We start from the raw sequence: 19598 nt of genomic DNA, 5'->3' as shown, positions 1-19598 counted from the left end.
AATCTGATAAAATTAAATATAAATGTTTGTTGTAACAGAAATAATAATTAAAGTGATAATTACAGATATTTTATTACTTGTTTTAAAAAATGAAAAAATTCAATTCCATTTTATTATCGTACAATGTTTTTGTGCAAAAAAAGAAAAAGAAATTATATTATATTATATTTCACCAGCAAGACTCAAAATCTGGGACTTGATCCTTTCTGCATCCAGATGATACATAAACTATACGAACACAATTAGTAAATCCTGCACCTTGACGCCATCCACTAATAACCACAACTGCATCACCGACCTTAATGTACTTTTTTTTTCTAAGAGAATCGATACCAGTTTGTATTCGAGTTTGTATATCTTGACTCCAATCTGATAAACTCTCCTCTAAATTACATTTAAATTACATTTAAAACTATTATTAATTTTTATAAAATAGAGAAGAATATATTGATTTATAAGTAAGAATTTTTTTTTTTTTTTAGGAATAAATATATATTTACCTTTGTAATGAAGGGAATGGATACCGAAATAGAGCATTAACCATCTTGCGACTACTCCATATCGAGTAACTGCGAGAATGGGACATCTAGGACGATACATTGATAACAAAACAGCACTTCTTCCAGTTGTTGTAGTAATGATAATTGCCGCTGCATTCGATTTTAAGGATATGTTAACACCACCAATTATGATCGAGTGTAAAGGATCTATAGGTATTGGTATCTGGTTTTCAATATAAAAAAAAAAGAGGTTATCATAAATTATGCAATGACATAAGAAGATTCAATACTCGAAAATACTTTTTCTACCTTGTAACTTAATTCATCGAAAATTTCTTTTTGCCATCGAGCACACTCAGCTTCTCTACATACGATGTCAATATCTTTTATCAATTGAGAAGTGTCATTCACGTTCAAAGAACCAGTTTTAAGAAGAATCGCATCTATTCCATTCAAAACAGCATTCGCAATTAAATTCATATCGATATTTACTTTATCATTTTCGTCACATACTTCGAATGATAATATGATTGGTTTTCCCATCTGGAGAAAAATAAATTTGTGAATATTAGAAAGTTGTATCTTTTTTTTTATATATATATAAATATTATCTTATAATAAACTTACTTTTATACATTTTGCGATAATTATTTTTTCAACTAGAAACAGCTTTTTATCTCCTACTTCTACTTCAATACCTTTTCTGTCGAGGAGAATAGCGTCAGCAGCATTCAAAATTTCGTCCAAATTTTCCAAACCTTGTTGAGACGAGATTTTTGCTATAACGCAAATTCTAGTAATCTCTTTAAATAAAAATTGATCAATTTATTCATTAGTGTGTATTAATTAGTTTAAATAATATACAGATTATACGCATACTCATTTCTTTGAAGCGACTTTTAATAGTGTACAATACTTTCTCGTTACGCACGTGATTCATTATAAGAAAATCACATTCTAAATGCGAAGCCCATTTCACGTGTGCAATATCCTTTTCCGAAATTTGTGGCAATGGAACCAAACTGTCCAATAATTGTATCAGCTTGCCATCCTTTACAATACCACCTTTGATAATCTTACAAGTTATAGCTTGCTCATCTGTATTGAAAAAAATTTTTTTTTTTGCACTAATAATTGAAAAAGAAACCATTTTGTCTAATAATATTTTTCCAATTTCGAAAATCTTGAAAACTATTTTCATCTCATGAATATTTTTTATTAAAAAAAAAAAAAAAAATACTGTGTCAAATATTTTCTCGAGAAATACATCGTATTAAAAAATACATCACGTGTATTTTTTTTTGCAATTGGTGTTTTATATTCCAACATAAAAAAAAAACTAACGGATGCAAGTAACTTGTAATAAAACGGCTCCTCTATCGATTAATATCCTATCTCCTACTTGACATATCTTAGGTAAATTAGGATAAGAAACCCAGAAACAGTTTGCACGTCCTGCACGTTTTGCAATATCCTGCGTTACCAATTTTACCATTTTACCCTCTTTTAATTTGGCATAACCCTGTAAATATAAATATTCGATAGATACACATTTCATTTCGTAATTTTGGTAAAATTTTGATCAACATATTCATCTTCGGTATTACTATTTATTTAAAAATTTCTTTTTACTAGAAAATATATAAAAGATGGTAAATTTGTTTTAAAAATTATAAGATTAATTAATAAATTAAAACTAATATGAATTTAATTCTGATTAATATCGTACTAAGCTTGTTTTGTCGCCGCGGAATGCACCAGCCCTTATTTCAGGACCCTGAAGATTTATTGCGACTCCTAAGGGATAGATTTCGCTCGTGAATTCGTACATTGTATTTCCCGCTTTTCTGACAGATTGTACTGTGGCTGTATGCCACTTATCAGTTTCATGCGCCATGTTCAAACGAACTATATTTGCACCGGCCATCATTATACTAACCACAGCTTCAGGATGAGAATTCCTTCTACCTAAATTAAATAATACATGTAATTTAACGTAGATACAGAATATTTATAAATATTTATAAGATGGTATAATTATCTCAAGGATTGTAATAAGAATATAACTAATAATTTATGATTTGTATTTTTTTAAAATATTTCTAGTTCAATTATTTTTTTATTTTTCATAATTGGAAAATTGAATGCAATTACTTATTTACCCAATGTAACCATAATACGAGTAAGTCTTGCTAGCTTGGGACTGGAATTGATATTAAGGTTTATGTTATGTTCGAGACGCGTGTTTTGATATGCTGCCTTTATTTGTTCGTCTGATATATATTGATCTTCGAAGTTTATCATCTACGTATTAAAGAATAAATCTCTATATATATATATATATATATATATATATATATATATATATACATACATGTATCAATTGTCAATGTTTTCTTAATTTAGAGGTTAAAAAGAAAAAAAATTTTGATACAAAGATAACATAGTTAATATAGTTCGATTATATTAAATTGGAAATTTAATGTAAGTTTTTGTTTAATTAAACTATTATTTCTACTTATGTAAAAAAATACCCATGGCATTTGACGACATGATTTTTTCCACGTGTAGGTTCCTGGTGAAGAATTATTGCATATCATTATGTATATGAATATTGGTTATTAGAATAAGTGTCAAGGCCTAAATACATGTATTTGTAAAAATTGTAATTATAAATTATTTGTTCATTTTATCGGTGATTTTTTTTATAGATTAATATATAAGGGGTTAAGTTATATGTTACGGATAGAAAAAAAATTTGAACACTGAATATTTTAAATATTTTTTTATTCATGTAGATGAAACGTGCTTTTAAAATTTTATCAATTAATATTCGAAAATGTTTTATTTCGATAAATCGAAAAATACGATTTAACAAATATTTAAAATATTTAACAAATTTTTCTAATTTCTCACGTGTAGCGAAAATGATGGACAAAGTAGAAAATAGACTTATCATCTTATGATTTCATATCCAATTTTCTGAATTACTAATCGTGCAAGAAATCAATTGATACATCACTGTGATCTTAGTGGAATCTTTGATTCATCGTTACTAACGGATGGAAAGCCGTTGAATTATCAAGTGTCACGATATTATCTACGAACGATAAGTATCTCGACACGAATAATAATATTTGTTGTATAAGTGTTATTTTTTTTAATAAATCTATATATTTTTTTCTGTACTTCAATCTTTTCTTTTTGAGAAGTATAACATCTAAGAAACGATGAAATATAAACACGTCTATACTTAACTGTACAGAAACGAACGTAAAAATAAGAGTAGAATCAACAATTAAAAGAAGATTCTATCAAAAGAATAAATAAATAAATAAAGAAAAAGAAGAAAAGAGAACTAATAATTAAAACTATACTTGCTATATCCATAAACTTAAATATATAGATGATATAAATAAATATATATGCTCGTTTAATCTATTCTAGATATTCTTCTACAATATAATCAGTCAATAACATGATAATTAAACATTGTGTAATTACATTGTGTAACGAATAAATCTACAATACTTTCTTCCCTTCTTCCAAATGAGGCGAAGATTTCGAAGCGCGTCTTTTGAGCAAGCGTGTTATCTCAAAAAAAAAAAAAAGAAAATAAAACAATTAAAGATTTCACGATTCGTTTAATAATTCACAGATTTTTTGATAACGTTTGTCGGAATTCGATCGTTATCACGTATAAAATCCTTGGGTGCGAGATATCGCATTTTGCGACGGGACGGACGTGAAAATATCACGGAGCAGGCATCAAACGGTGCTTCAAGGCTGACCTGGTATAGGTACTTATTGTATCAAGTCTCGTTAACGGGAGATGTTCATTCACTCGCGCTCACGGATGACAAATGCGGTTCGTGGAACACGAGGCGGCCGTGTTGACCCGTGTCACGCCGCGGCACGGAGGTGTCAGTGAGGGATCGGTGCGTTTCTTTTTACGATCGTAAAATGTGCATAAATCTGTGTAATTGTGAACGCGTGATGAAAACTCGAACTGTCGTGCATCGACACTTGTGATAAATATGGCAGCGCTCGTCCGTCTTAAACGTGGGAGCGTCCAGTTGAGACATGCGGCGCTTGAAATGAAAGGTAAAGGGGGATAAATCGAGGATTTATATTAATTTGACACGATGATTATTTAGATAGCAGAAGTTATAAAAAAGTATATATATATATATATGATATAATGATAGGGTTGAAATAGTTATATTTAACATGGCATTACACGTGATATTTATAATTTAAAATGTATGTTGTTATTATAGGAGTGTTTTTTTTTTAAATCGAGAACAAGTTTGTGATATATGCCAATACTTAATAAAGTAATAAGATATAAATAAATATTAGACTGGCGGTGATTAAAACTTGGAGATTTATGATATTGTATATACAGATTATTATATTGCGTATCTCAATTGTGGTAATACATAGTTTTCCTGTTTTCTTACTAGAGATATACACGGAATTTTCTTCTCACTTTATAAAGAGAATTTACGAATGAACAAAAATGAAGAAGGAAATTTCTTATCATCGGATATTTGTTATTTTTAAGAATCATTATTTGTACTACGTTTTAAGGAAACCAAAGTCGAGGTCGTTTGCATTGCACGGAATAGTAATGAGATAATAGGCATAGAAACGTACGATAAAAGAGGTATGCACACGTCGATTTTGCTCCTTTCGACTATCGTGAGATGGAAGAGTTCGTTAAAAGAGGTAGAGTGCAGTTGGTGAAACGTAGCAGTGTTCAGATAAAGCAAGCCGCATACGAAGTTCGAGGTTCGTCCAATTAAACATAAGATAAATACGAGTTTAAAGTAATAGATAGATAATAAATTGAATTTTTTTATCGATATCTTAATAATAAAATATCGAATGAGAAATCAATCCATTCTCATTTCATATTTTTATTATAATTAACGCTGAATTTATGATATTTTTCTCTATAAAAATAATATTAATATTATCTTACAAAAGAAAAACTTACGTTCTTCCAAATTTGTTATCGATAAGTTGATATTATTATATAATGGATAATTAGAAAATATTTCCTTAACTCTGACTTAAAAACCGAAATTATGAAATCTATTGTTTAATCAATTTATCAAAAACAAACAGTTAGAGACGGTGTATAATAGCGCTGATAATGTATGTATACAACGTGCATAACAGTTGCTTGCTGTCGCCTGATAATACGATGAAAAGAATTGAAATTATTTTAGTTTATTTAAATAGAATGTACTAATTTAAAAATATAACATCTACACGTCATTTAAAATTTCACATAAATAACTTATATAATAAAATATTTTCGAATATTATAATTTTTTTCTAATAAAATAACAATAACAATAATAACAATTTTTATTCAATTAAATTTTTATTAAATATCGTTGTTTAATAATTAATTAGCGGCTGTACGAGCGCGACACATCGTTGCTGCGCTTGTTGCAGTTGGATTTGCACTTTGCGGCGCGGTGGAGGTGAGCTCCTCGGTTGCATTACTTGCCAATCAAAAAGACAATCATGCCATCATTGACACGTCGTGGCATTGTGAAATGCTGGTCAACATCAGTAGTCGTAATCGCACCGAGGATTTTGAAGTTATATTAATGGAGGTAAGTGTATTTTTTTAAATATTTTCTCGAGGAGCGCATTTTCTTTTTGAAGAAAAAGGAACGATACTTTTCAGTTACCGCCCGAAGAACGTGCAGAATCTATAATGAGAGAGGCGTTTCTGTGGGGACAAGTGGCGGGTCCGATTTTAGGAGGATGTTTAGTATGGGGAAGATCGGGTCCATCTATGGTGTTCTCACGTGCGGTTCTTAGTGCTTGTTTGGCATCTTTATTGGTACCAGCTGCATGGAGAGGCCCGTCTCACGTGGCGCTTCGTCTGTTTCAAGGATTATGTACAGTAAGAATTAAATCATGGAGATTCTAATGTGCATATAATATAATTTTGCAAGAAAAAGATAAAAAGGATATGGATAATAGAGAAATCGTTAATCATTTCTCATGATTTCTCACTTGCAGGGTGCAACTATGCCTGCTGCTCACATGCTCGCTATGACTTGGTTTAAGAGCACTCATAGAAGTTGGTACTTCAGTTGTTACGCTGGTAAATTTTTATTAATTTTATTGAAGTCTAGATATATATATATATCTCGATATTAATAAATGTTACGTTTGTTAACAGCTGTCAGTGTTGGATACTGTCTCACAGGATGGATAGGAACAGCCGTCGTCCGAAGTTTTGGACGAGATTCGCTTTGTTATGGTCTCGTTTGCATTGCACTTTGTTGGTACTTCTCCTTTGGTCGATTCGTCAAAGACACACCAAAGTCCTACCAGCACGACACAAATGTAAGATCAAATTTTCCCTTTATCTACTTTAAATGGACGATTTTCTTTTATGTACCTTTCTTTTCTTATTTAATTCAGATTATCATTACTCAATAAAAATTACTAAATAACGAAAAAAAATTAAAAAAAAAAGAAACATTTAAATATGAAATTAATAGGCAGCTGTGATTCCATGGGGGAAATTGCTGCGATCAGTTCCTGTTTGGGCATCCGCAGTGGCAACGATGGGAAATCAATGGGGCGATGCAACTCTCGCTCTTGGTATGACGAAATATCTGAAGCTCATTTATGGATTCTCAACAGCCAATGTGAATATTTTTCAACGATATATAAACAAATTAAAACACATTCGATCCTTCGTTTTCTCCTGCAAAATGAACGTTTATTTTTCAATGATTTCAAGGATTCTGTGTTGACGACGTTACCTCACATTGGGCATTTCATGGCTGCTTTAACATGCGGTCTTCTCGTGGATCACGTTCGGGAATCGAAAATAGTTTCTACGACCACGGCAAGAAAATTGGTCGTTTATACTGGTACGTGTTCATTGGATTCAAACAACTTATTAATTATTATGAACAGTTAGCTATTTCTTAATTTCATCGAATTAGATTTTCGTCAGAAGTTAAATTAATTCGTTCTGTTTTTCGCAGCTCATTTTATACCAGCTGCCCTACTTTTCGTCGCTGGTTACGCTGGTTGCCAGGCATTAGGGGCAGCCTGGCTAGGGATAGCCGCCCTTCTCGTATCTGGCACCGCGCCAGCAGGAGCTTTGGCTGCCATAGCCGACCTGGCTCCCGTAGAATCTCCAGCCTGTGCGGCTGCCGCGTGTGCATTGTGCTCTACTTTAGGCGCGGCAGGTCTATTGGCCGCTAATTACTTTGTCACTCAAGCTCTTCATGGCTCTGTAAGTCTTAAATTTGATGGTAAAAAAATTTTGTCAATTCATAGATATTTATTAGACAGACGTATTCCAATCTCCGTTTCAACGTCCGATTTCCTCTTACAAGTAAAAATCTCTCTGTGGTAAAAATACCACAGGAAACATTAAACCTTTCACGCTTAACGAAACCGCAATAATAATTTTAACGATCTTCCGATCTTTCCAATTCTAACTTCCTTACAGCCCATTAACTGTCGGTTACCAAGCGTAAGTATTCAAACTATCCTTCAATTAAAATTTTACTTATACTTTTTCTTCTCTTTTTTTCCAAGCGAAATCACTTAAGTAAAAATCACTTAATAATTTTTAACCAGGTATTCGTTGGAATATTTTTCCATCAATCTTCGTCGCAGTGAAGAAGAACAATTTTTTTTTTTTTTTATTTTAGATAGCCGGCTCGTGGCGACTGGTGTTCGGCGTCGCCTCCGTCGTTCTGTTAACGACTGCCGCGGTTTTCTTGGCGCTTGGAAAAGGAACGCCGCAACCGTGGATACCTTCCGTGGCACGGCCGCGGAGTCACGACGCAATTTACGAGCAAGACGCTTTGGAGCTCGATTACGAGGACGTGGCCGTGCAAACGGAACCTTTCAATCCTTATCCGCTCGAGGAGGACGCCGAAAGCGCGAGGAACGTGCCTCGTTCCGCCTCGGTCCACTCGGAAGTTTCGCAGGCGTCCACCTAGATTTCACGGTCATACGTGAGAATTTCGATATTCAGCTCAGTATTTTTTTTTCTATCTAAGAATTGTGTCTCATATTTCGTTATAATATTTGTACAAAAGTATCGAGGAATTATTTTAAAGCGACTGCGGATGTTCATGCAAATTGTTTAATTACACGTGCACGTTATACACATTCCTTTCACGTCTGTTGTTTCACTTTTTGTGGTTGGAGTCAAACGGTTGTGTGACACTAGTCATAAATTCAGAAGCGAAAACCGATCGAGTCCACTTTATCACAATTTTTATCACGCTCAAGTTTTAAGAAATTGGATGCTCGATTTTTATCATCTTTCTTAAATATTCTCAAGAATATTAAAGGAACGGATTGAAATTATAAATTAGAAATTTGAATCGATTTCGCGTTATTACCTTATTAATTATTCACTTTTATGTTAGCGCAATAAATGACGCTTGCGCAAAGCGTCAAAAGTAAAGCGTTGTATAGAATATAGCTCTCTCTCTCTGTCTCTTCTGATATTTTACTACACGATTGTTACCTGAACGTATCGAGATCGTATCTTATCCCTGCGAATTCCCCTTTCTTTCTCTTTGTCTCCGTGTTTCTTTGCCGATATCGTGCACAGATACATACACACGAAAAGACAATGAATCCATCTCGAGTGTGTCTTATATCTTTTACAACTTTCCATTACAAACGACGAGGAAAGTGGATGAAAAGAACTTGTTGCTCCAATTATATTATGGATGGAAACGACCTCCAACTGTTCTTATTTACCTAGGTGGTCCATATTAAAAAAATACGCTCGTTATTGGCACTGTTCACAGGATACCGGAAGTCGCACAGTTGCAAACTATAGGAGCACCGTCCAATTGGCGAATATCTCCTCGTTTCTTAACGACAACCTTTCACGCGTGCATCCGGTCCCAGCAGAAAAACCGAAAGGTTGCCTGCCATGAAAAAAAAGTTCTTTCCATTACCGTTAAACTATTCGTTTCCGTTCTATTTCTCGATAAATGCCCAGTTATTGTATCAATTCCACGATATTTGTCGAATGTTCTTCAACCGAGTGAAATTTTTATTCCAACCCATGCACGCTTTAATTTATCGACGATATCTCTGGGACGAAGAAAGCCATTGTTAATCATAGTTCTCAATATTCATATCATTCGTGTGTAGATCGAAAATTTTTTTGAACTTAAAACTGATTCGATTGGATTCTATTCTTTTGCAAAAAGTATTCTTAAAGTTTGTGTAAATGTATTTCTACGGAGATTTGGCAAGAGGTGGAAAAAGAGTACGTGGAAACTAAGGTGCAAAATCTCATGATCTACGTCGTATAGCCATAGTGCGGGCAACGCGACCGTCTAACAAATACGAGTTTCTCGTATCCAGCAGCAAAGTGTCGCAACCAGCGATGCTAATTACCAACAGGTAGGCATGTTATTATTCTTTCTGCTACGCCGGCTCTCAGAGACTTATGAAATGAATTTTCACACCATATAGTTTATATCTACCATCTATCTCGTTTTTTATTTCGATATAAGTATATTACACTTATATTTTTGTATAAAATTGTATTTACAATGTGGAACGAAGGCTGAAGGACGGCTTAATTTGGATACGTTCAGCATTCAATTGAAGCAATCTTCGTATCGAGTTATTAAATTATCGGTAAATTTAAAATGCAATGCAACAAGGACAAAAATAGAAATAACTGAATCAAACTGAAATAAAAACAAGGAAAAGAAGACTGAGATATTTCAAATATGAAAAAGATCTAAATTTAATGAACAATACTTCGCATTGACAATGACAATTGAACATATCCAATTATACCTTTGAGCTAAAATTAAAAGTATTTTCCGCTCGTCTTTTTGGAAACTTTTACGTGACACACAGAGTGAAACACAGAGTAAATACTCAGTAGTTGTATGCAAGATCAACGTAATTGTACTAGACTGACCATATACACCGCCATTTAACCATCGACTTAAGTGTAACGACGATTCGACTCGAAAGCAAGAACGAGTCGAGATAGTTGCGAGATAGTTGAAAGTTGCCGCGCGGAAAATCGTATGGACGAGCACACGTGGGACGTTTTCCCTTTCATAGAAGTCGATTCGTTTCGCTGACGATACCGGTCCGTGTTGTTCCGTGAAAACTGTGTCGCCACGATCCCGCTTATCGACTCCGCTTTTACTTCATTCTCACGCTCTTCTCTCGGTTATCTTCTCATTATGGAAACGATCATCTCTGTGTCCGGCTAATTAAGATTGTCGACGACTTATACGTTATTGTTGGACGAGAAAAATTAATTGTCGAAGAAGATAAGTAACCTTGTAATTCTTTTGACGAACGATCGGAACGAGTATCAAGTATAATCTCAAGGGAAACGTAAAAAAAAAAAAAAAAAAAAAATAATTGGACGTCGAGTGTGAGAACGGTTCATTGTGAAATTTCTTTTTCATAAAATTCTTTGTCTTTAAGGATAATTTAATAATAGAAAAATAAATAATATATATTTCGAAACATTTCCTCTAAATCGTACAAACGTAAAAGAATGTTTTCGCTTACAAATTTACACCATCCTTTAATGTTTCGAATCAATTATCAATTTATCGTTGATAATTTTTAAATCGTCATTTCCTAAAAACCATATATACTCTACAGTAGAAGTATTAACTTTTCTACGTAATTCTATAATTACATCTTCCTATTTAATTCACGAAACCTCGCTCGTAACCTCGTATTCTACAAACGAAAAAACTATTCGTCATAAGAACAAAAAAAAACTAAATTTCAACTTAAACATTCTTTGATTTCGTAACCAACCGAGAGCTAGAATTATTCACATCTTCTTCTTCATCGTCTCCTTCCCGTCCTCCTCCTCGTCGGTAATAATCTGCACGCTCCTGACCGGTCCTGTCTTCCTGTACCTCGAGGCAGGCGTCGTTGTGGTCATAACCGGTGACGCGAGCACGGGAGGCGGCCGTTCAGCGTTAATCGCCAGTTGCAGCATCCTCAACAACAACGCTTCCCGGATAGGCGCTGGCAATATTTCGTCCCCCTCGTCGCCGACCTCTTGCGCGTAGAACTTCTGCCTGTACACCCTCTTCGAGTACCCTCCTCTCCCGTCGTTGTAATCCTCGTACTGTTGATAAACAGGGCTCAAAGGTCTGGCGTAGACTGGACGCCTGATCGGTACCCGATCGCCGTACTGGAGCGGAACCTGTTGATCGTAGCCCGGAATTTCTGACCTCGGCGCGACCGTCTGATAGCCTGGCTGATAAGAGGGATACGGTTGCTGATCGTACAGCGCGTCCTCCAGGTACGTTTTCGGATAGGACAGAGCCTGGACGCCGTACTGGCTCACCAACAACCTCCTCAACAGTAACTGGAAGTCGCGTCTGCTAAGAGGAGGGTTGATCGGATTCGGTGGTTCCGGGGGCAGGGCAAGCGTGCTGCTCCTGTAAGGATACTCCGAGGTGGTTTGATACTCCCTTTCGTCCATTGGAGTGACGGGCGGCGAGACGGGTCTCAACACGGGCCTGGCTCGAGGCTCTTGGAAGATGACGGGTCGGGGGAAAGGTCTTGGACGCATGTAGCCAGGCGCCATGGCGACTCTGGGGTCCTCTTCTTGCTCGGGCAGGGGATTCTCCGTTAGATAGTGAATATTCGCGTCCGTTGTCGTGGAGTAGAGCGGTTGCTGGCTAGGGAGGGGACGCAGCAAGATCCTGTTGATGGACAGCGGCCTGTAAGCGGGATCCTCTTCGATGTTCGGTTGAGCGGGAACCAAGATTCTTCCAGCCGGTAAGAACTGGTCCGGTTGTTGTCTAACGAAGATCGGTTCCGTGCTTTGGCGTAGATACTCTCGGTTCTCCGCCGCCACGCGAGGAGGGCCACGGATCAAAACCGGTTGAGGCTGCGAGACACGCTCCTCCTGGGGTATTTTCGTTTCCGTCTCGAATGCTCGGGAATTTACGTTTTCGAACGATCTCGGAGGGGCGAGGTTCTCCCGATTGACGTACACTTTCGGTTTTTCGACCCGAGCAGCCGGCGAGACGCGTTGCAGAACCCTCGGTGGGGTGGTCGTGGTGAACAGGGGCCGAGTCGTGGACAAGGAACCACCGTAAACGTCGGGATGATCGTCGTTGCTACCCTCCACGATTGGATTTGGCTTCGTGGTGTCTTCGTGGAGCTGCCTCCTTAGATTATTCCCACTCGTCACTTTCGCCTCGTCCTCCTTCTCTATGAAATCGTCCGAGATGGGGCGTAAAGTTTGATCGATCGGCCGTTTGGCAAAAATGATTTTTCTGTACGTGGACGTTTTGTCGTCCGTGGTTGGCCGATTTATCTGGGAATCTTCGTCCACCTCCACCTCGCTTTCCTCTTCGATTACGAGCGGCCTTTGTTGACCGTTTATGATGAAACGTGGTCTACTCTTTCCCGTTCCTTTCAGGTAATGATTGAATATCGTCTTCGGTTGTTCCGTGGTGGTTGTAGTTGTGCTCGTGGAGGTGGTCGTCGTCTTTCTGTTTCGCGGTATGGATTGAACCACCGACGATTTCGTGGATGCTTCGGTCGAGGATGGATAGACGATGTTCGGTTTCTTGGTGGTGGTGGTACGGTTTAAGCGTGGAATGCTTTGCACCACGGACACGTGCTCCTGCAATGGCGACACCGTGGTTGCTTTAAATCCTGTTCCATTAGAGGAAGAGTACGATACCCTCTTAATTTCACCATCCGCGTCGACGAAACCGAACGTACCCTTGATGTTGCCTAAAACGTCACGGCTCTCGACCTGACAATAATTTCTTCCGTTCAGCAAATTTCTCGTTGATTGAAAAATTTTCAAAATATTCCATTGAAATCGAAATATTTTTATGTTTATTACGTGGACATTATTACGTGGATATTAATAAATTATTTGATTTTAAAAGAATATGAAATAAATATTTATTATTTAAGATTTATTACTCGAAATTGACAATTTATGCCAAGTACTTTCATACGTTCCATTGCATAAATTTAACCTACTTTATTCGCTCTATTAGCTTATGTTTCAAGAGAGAACTCTGCGCAATTAAGTTGTTCAAATTATTCAAAGAAGCTGTTTCCTTTATTTCGACAACAATTAAGAAAATATAAACGATGTCGATATTTAACAATTTAACAATTTTAATTGCACAATTTGCTTGTTCAAACAGTACACCTTTTCCGCTAGAAGATTACTCGAAATTATGAAACGCGTCACGTTACAACGATAAATCTCTCGGGTATTAAGAAACGTAGAACGCCCATTACATACCTTTCGCATTAAACGGTGCAAGCTATTTAATCTTACCTTGAAAGATCCATCTCCAGCCTCGTAACCGTACGTGTAAGAGCCGTCTTCATTCACTTTTCTGATCTGTTTCAGGATCGCCACCTGTTGATCGTGGTGTGTCTCGGATGTTTGCTGATCCGTGACGTTTGAACAGCCCGCGGTAACCAGACAGAATATTGCCATCAGCCATGGCGTCATCTCGACGACGGCAGATGTTGATCTCTGTAAACAGAGAGTTAAATATAATTGGCGCATCTTATATTTAATTCAATAATCTTTACCGCTTGGAATTAATGATAAAAAGACTAATGTCACTAATGTAGCATCGATCAATTAACCATTGGATCTTAACAAATTGCGAAAGAGTATTCATATAGATTTCTCAATCGTAACACTTGCATTTATTATAATTATATATGAAAACGATTTAAAAAAAGAAAATAAAAGAAATGATCGTTTCGATGGCAGAAAAAAAAAAGTTGTTCGCGATAAGAAAATATTTTAAAGAAGAAAAGAAAAGGAAAAGATGGAAAAATATTGGACGAATCAAAAAATCACTTTAGGACACTTTTCACTGAAACCGGTTGAACTGATTTTACGTTAGAGACGTGGAAGCACCGCACAGCAAAGAACTAGCGAGAACTACTGTGCACTGAAAAGTGAAAACGATGCACTGCTATATTCACAATCACCGAGGATGTACACAATGGATGTATCGGATATATCCCGCGAGATATATCGATAATTAAATTTCTCCGGCTTAGTAAATTAGCCTTTGTAGTTGTTCGATATTGATCAATTGATAGATGCGATGAACACATCGTTGCCACACTGATCGGCGAGCCGTAAGTAGTTCGAACGGTAAGTAAATACCTTGTAACTGGAAACCATGTTACCGCAGATGCGGTGAACGTTCTTAATATCGCGTGGGGTGCCCACTGCCGTTATATATAGAGTGACACAGCGTACAACCACCACCCTTTCCACTTCAACGTGCTCTCCAGCGACGCGCTCAACCTTGATGACCCCTAAACACCTCGGTTACGAGAAGGTGTAATATCGAATAATAAGCCGTTAATCAAACGTTCTTGCCACCGGAATTGAAAATTGCGCAATTTTCATTCACTTTGGCTTTTATTTCGATACATCGATCAATTTGGATCAATGGATCGGAATATTTAATACACATTTTGAACATTTTTTTTCGAAGTATTTTTTAAATATTTTATATCCCATATTTTACATAAAATTTATTTATGAACAGCATATAATTCTTATACAACATAGTTCCATTTAACTGTACATTTTACTCGTACCAACAAATCTAAAGTAATAACGTATAATAAACGTTTTTCTAACAAGCAATAAATATTTCAGATCATTGTATTGTTCATCGTATCTGTTCCTCGTATTATTTTAAAGACATCGTTCGCAGAGCCTGCAATTTAACATATACAACTCAAAATTCCAATGGTTTTTCCATGCATCTGTTTACAATTATTAATTATATTATTCTTTAAGAACAAGTTGAAACATTCCATTTTTCGTTACGAGGAAAAAAGAAAGAACGGAACATAGAAAAAAAAAAAAAAAATTCGCGTGGATCACGATGAAAGTACGCGGTAAAGCGGTGACAAGAAAGAGCGGAAGTTTCTTTACAAATGGTGGGCGCAAAGACAAAGAGGAAACAGCGACGACAGAATAGAAGAAGTTTTGGTACTCGGGTACTGAGGGGACACGGGTGAAAGCCACGTGGGAGTACGCGGCCAGACAAGAACAAGTGGTAGTCTGTATAAAATCTGTAACAATAGTTCCCATAGTGTGTGCAACATCTCGTATTGTGGTATTCGAGTTCTATTCTAGACACTCCCACAGGACAATTATTACATCATGCAATTTCCTCCAAGTTTCGTGCAGAGATTCATTTTTTTGATGCCACCTTGATATGCCTCTGTCGTGGATCGGTTGTGTATCTCTCCTTTAGATCCCTTGTTGTTCAATCTCTCGCGGATCGTCGTCGCGCTCCCTCTCCTCCTCCTAGTCAGTTAGTAATTTCGAGTCATTGTTATTGGGAATTTTAAGACAGTCGCGTTGCTTAACCCCGCATTCGCGATTCTGATACGCGAGTACGCGTATACCGGGCGTTTATTTGAAAAAAAAAAAAAGAAAAAAAGAAGAAAAGAAATTAATCGTCTGTCATCTTTTTTGATCCTCGAGTCGAGATTTCTGCTTTTATACGCGGGAATACGTATTCATCTTCGCGTTTAATTAAGAATAGAGGAAATGACGCTTCAATTTCACTTTTCATCTTCCTTTTATGCAGAGATTTTATCTTGCGATAGTTATGAAATCTTTGATCTTTCTTTTTGTTTGTCAGAGATATAAATATTTTTGATATACGATCCCACGAAGAGTTATCGCATTTAATTTTCTTAAATTTTCTGTATTTGATTGACTATTAAAAGATTTTGGAATTTCGTGACAAAGGAAATTGAATTGTTAACGTTGTCCGAGTTTTTTTTATTTCTGATATCTGTTTTTCGTTATTTGGAATTCGAAAACAAAGTTATTTTTGGTTTTAGATAAGAATTATTACGAAATGAAACTGATAATTATACTTTGCGAGTATACTTTAAACGTCAAAAGGAATCTAAGGGATATACATATACTTCAGGACATGCAATCTAACTTTCCGGAAGAAGTTAGCGAATACAGTGTTAATTGTAAGGCAACCACAGACCGTGCATTACTGTGAGTACGTTTTATGGACACACCTACATTATTATCTGTGAAACAACTGACATTCTTGCTCTGAGAACTGAATAATGGTATTTTGTTTTAAGCATTCCATAATATTAAAAATACACTTTAAATTTCATAGAGTTATTTTAAATCGCATCATTTATTTCTTGTTTTAAAATCTATTTTGTATTAATTTTTTCATTTTATGAAAAAACAAACTATAAATATCCATAGTTTATAAATATAGATGACAACATCGTTACACTGTCCAGTAATTCTCATCCTAGATACATATTTGATTATGTATCATAGAATATCAAATCGATCATGATGACTCATTGATGACAGTATCTTGAACAAGTACAGTTTCTTTCGTAAAAGTTCTTTCGTAAAAATATAATTAATTAATACGTGAAGCAATTTTATATATATAGAAAAAAATATTATAATATATACTACTTTTTTTTTAAAAGAACCTATTTGTAATATTTAATTCTTTGTTTTAAATTTTTCAAAAATGCTTTAAAATGCTTTATATACGTTTTTAAATATACAAAAATACGCGCCTTATTCGATATATCTCGATACATGCCGCGTTCGATATATCTTTCGATGATTGCGCGCGCATCGCTTCAGTAGTAACGTTCGAATTTGCCACAATGTCAGTGTCCCTTAAATTTCGTGAAAATAATTCAGTGTTTTAGACAAGTGAAAGTGTGTGAAATCAAATTTTGATATTAATCATAATTAAGTGTAAGTAAATTTTGTTGTGCATATATAATTTTGTCGATTTTGTACCGTTTTGATATTTTTTAACTCAATTTGATAATCTTAGGTTAGATTAGCATTTTTGGCACAAATATCATTAAAATAATCAAGATTAATTTAATTATTTGATTAATTAATTAAAACATGATCATTTCTAAATAGTTAAACGAAAGAGAATTAAAACAATATACATCTTTGTTGACAGGTTAATAAACTTCGTCGTTTTTCGTCGATTCCTTTGTGCATTTTTTCGACAATCGATACGAACAACAATATGCGTCGCAGCAATGGTGAGTGAATACAATTTTCTGAAAGTAAACATAGTTAATAAATGTAACAATAACATTAAGATAAATATTTATTTTAAATAACGACTTTTTGATTAACTATGTTTACTTATTATTACAATATTATTTTTATGAATTGTTTTTTAAAATTTACATTCAATTGCAATTAAAATTACAATTACTCTTTTATAAATAACTTCAAGTATAATTTATTGTCGAATATATTTTGTATCAAAACTATGAGAGAAATTGATTATTTCATTAATCTTCCATCGGTAAGATAGTGTTCTATAAAGTTGCTATGCAGAACTTTCGCTAAACTCCGATAGTTGTAAAGTCATAAATATATTATGACATACTATAATATATTTATATCTACTATAAATTAAAAATTTCATATTATAACAATAACATATATTTATTCGTAAAAATTTATATCAAAATTTAAGTAATATTTTATTTATTTATAATCAAATAACTTATTCTTACATTCTTCGCTTGTAAAATAATAACTTCAAAATAGATTAGATCATTAAACGAAGGATAAAATGTTAAATTTATAATTAAAGTTGTCTATAGAATAAATTTTAACTTTAATTATATCAATCTTTTAAAATACCATTGAATTCAATGTATTAAATAATTTAACAATGACTTGAGAGAAACATTTATCATTTAATGTATGTCGAAATTTGACTTCATATCGTATAAATCATTCGGTTCGCGCGCTTTCACAATTGTATTTCAAAGTGAAGTTTAAAAAAAGAATATTGGCAACTACTTGCTGTATATAAACTTGACGCGATTTGATTTAATACTTTAACCAGATCCTTTCGTTTTCAATCACTTTCACCAATGTAGTTAACTTTTACCGCAAAAGTGAATTTATTTACAAAGAACTATATATTCCCTTCCGCACTGTTTCCTGATTATTGTTTGATTCTTTTCATTTGTTTTCGTTATCATTATTCGTGTATATATATATAGAATATCCATATATTAAAAATTCTTAAATCAAAATTGAATATTTCTTTTCCAACATTAATAATCTATCTGATTAATCTTATTTTACATAAAAAAAAAGAAATTTTCATTTTTTATACTCTTTATCTTTCTCAAAACAATAAAAATTATATTTTCTATCGAATATATTAATATTCTTTTTAGAAATTGAATTAAATTTATTCGTCTCAAAAATCCACCTATGATCTCCAAAGATCAGATCTATTTCTGGGGCTGGATTAAATTCTCCATCGTTCGTTTCAAAGATCAATCGATTATTTTGAAAGATTAGATCTGTTTCGTGACATTTGTATTAAAATAAATTCACGATACCACCCGATATTCTTCGAGTGATCCAATTTAATCATCGAATATCTCGATACATATTGCATCATTCGATATTGCACCTCCCATGATTTCAATCGAACTCGATTCTCCTTTCGAACGTTGCTGCCCTTAATCGGGCGAGGAGGTTGCACACGTGGTATTCATGATGGGATCGTAGAGAACGAGAACGTAGAAACTTGGACGGTACACATCTCCGGTGATGTAATGATGCTTACATGCAATTGCACGCGTCCACTTCCTTATTTTTCTAATTTCATTTTTACGGAAGCGGTTTCCGCGTGCACAGTTTAACCACTGTGAAACACGAATATAGAAAATAGACCGCTGTCTCGCTGGCGGACTCGTTTGCGCGCTGTAATTACGCACTGTCTGCTTACGTCTGTGCGTACAAATGTTAAATATATACACGATACACAACTTCATTTCTTCTTCCTTGGCGACGTAATGATCTGAATTTCACGCGTAATATCTTATCTAAGAAAAATTCAATCGATGAATAAATTGAATCGGAAAGAGAAATAATGAAATATCGTTTTGTTCATTGAAATTCGTACTCGATGATATTTTTCTTTTAAAATATATTCGTAAAAATACAACAATTCTAGATCTAATTTTTCTAGA

General features: G+C 34.7%; 3 protein-coding genes across 6 annotated transcripts; 1 reads left to right on the top strand and 2 right to left on the bottom strand.

The window, feature by feature from the left end:
• Positions 1 to 123: 123 nt before the first annotated feature.
• LOC413112 (pyruvate kinase-like) lies at positions 124 to 3100 on the bottom strand. The gene is made up of 9 exons (XM_026440027.1): positions 3035 to 3100; positions 2663 to 2703; positions 2230 to 2500; positions 1845 to 2022; positions 1380 to 1598; positions 1128 to 1303; positions 810 to 1043; positions 501 to 723; positions 124 to 384 (listed from the first exon to the last, which is right to left on the bottom strand). Exons 1-9 carry the CDS (start codon positions 3098 to 3100, stop codon positions 170 to 172), a joined length of 1623 nt encoding a protein of 540 aa, XP_026295812.1. The 3' UTR covers positions 124 to 169.
• A 982-nt stretch (positions 3101 to 4082) lies between these two features.
• Positions 4083 to 9009, top strand: LOC725701 (sialin-like). 2 transcript variants are annotated; one of them, XM_026440359.1, is made up of 10 exons: positions 4083 to 4604; positions 5094 to 5294; positions 5928 to 6133; positions 6208 to 6429; positions 6549 to 6633; positions 6712 to 6878; positions 7037 to 7186; positions 7282 to 7414; positions 7532 to 7785; positions 8210 to 9009. In XM_026440359.1, the coding sequence occupies exons 2-10, from the start codon at positions 5210 to 5212 to the stop codon at positions 8501 to 8503; spliced, it is 1596 nt and encodes a 531-aa protein (XP_026296144.1). In that variant the 5' UTR covers positions 4083 to 4604; positions 5094 to 5209; the 3' UTR covers positions 8504 to 9009. The 2 variants fall into 2 exon arrangements, with proteins under 2 accessions (XP_026296144.1, XP_016767472.2); XM_016911983.2 differs by lacking the exon at positions 5094 to 5294 and having other exon boundaries at positions 4085 to 4604.
• Positions 9010 to 10004: 995 nt separating this feature from the next.
• LOC100577562 (probable LIM domain-containing serine/threonine-protein kinase DDB_G0286997) lies at positions 10005 to 15398 on the bottom strand. 3 transcript variants are annotated; one of them, XM_006562614.3, is made up of 3 exons: positions 14704 to 15398; positions 13849 to 14052; positions 10005 to 13305 (listed from the first exon to the last, which is right to left on the bottom strand). In XM_006562614.3, the coding sequence occupies exons 1-3, from the start codon at positions 14719 to 14721 to the stop codon at positions 11353 to 11355; spliced, it is 2175 nt and encodes a 724-aa protein (XP_006562677.2). In that variant the 5' UTR covers positions 14722 to 15398; the 3' UTR covers positions 10005 to 11352. The 3 variants fall into 3 exon arrangements, with proteins under 3 accessions (XP_006562677.2, XP_006562676.2, XP_006562679.2); XM_006562613.3 differs by lacking the exon at positions 14704 to 15398 and having other exon boundaries at positions 13849 to 14287; XM_006562616.3 differs by lacking the exon at positions 14704 to 15398 and having other exon boundaries at positions 10005 to 13170; positions 13849 to 14287.
• Positions 15399 to 19598: the final 4200 nt, after the last annotated feature.

This window comes from Apis mellifera, linkage group LG4, assembly GCF_003254395.2.
Source record: "Apis mellifera strain DH4 linkage group LG4, Amel_HAv3.1, whole genome shotgun sequence".
Taxonomy (NCBI): Eukaryota; Metazoa; Arthropoda; class Insecta; order Hymenoptera; family Apidae; genus Apis; species Apis mellifera.
Note: the sequence above shows the minus strand (reverse complement) of the source record. Positions and strands in the feature narration are given on the sequence as shown.

What these genes read in the sequence shown, in the direction of transcription:
- LOC100577562 (XM_006562613.3), bottom strand. Translation starts at nt 14,085, where the DNA reads ATGCGCCAATTATATTTAACTCTCTGTTTACAGAGATCAACATCTGCC. An exon ending in CTGGAGATGGATCTTTCAAG is followed by an intron (nt 13,306 to 13,848) that starts GTAAGATTAAAT and finishes AATTATTGTCAG; the next exon opens with GTCGAGAGCCGTGACGTTTT.
- LOC413112 (XM_026440027.1), bottom strand. Translation starts at nt 3,100, where the DNA reads ATGATATGCAATAATTCTTCACCAGGAACCTACACGTGGAAAAAATCA. An exon ending in TCGATGAATTAAGTTACAAG is followed by an intron (nt 724 to 809) that starts GTAGAAAAAGTA and finishes ATTGAAAACCAG; the next exon opens with ATACCAATACCTATAGATCC. An exon ending in CCATTCCCTTCATTACAAAG is followed by an intron (nt 385 to 500) that starts GTAAATATATAT and finishes AATGTAATTTAG; the next exon opens with AGGAGAGTTTATCAGATTGG.
- LOC725701 (XM_026440359.1), top strand. Translation starts at nt 5,210, where the DNA reads ATGGAAGAGTTCGTTAAAAGAGGTAGAGTGCAGTTGGTGAAACGTAGC. An exon ending in CCTACCAGCACGACACAAAT is followed by an intron (nt 6,879 to 7,036) that starts GTAAGATCAAAT and finishes TGAAATTAATAG; the next exon opens with GCAGCTGTGATTCCATGGGG. An exon ending in AAAATTGGTCGTTTATACTG is followed by an intron (nt 7,415 to 7,531) that starts GTACGTGTTCAT and finishes TGTTTTTCGCAG; the next exon opens with CTCATTTTATACCAGCTGCC.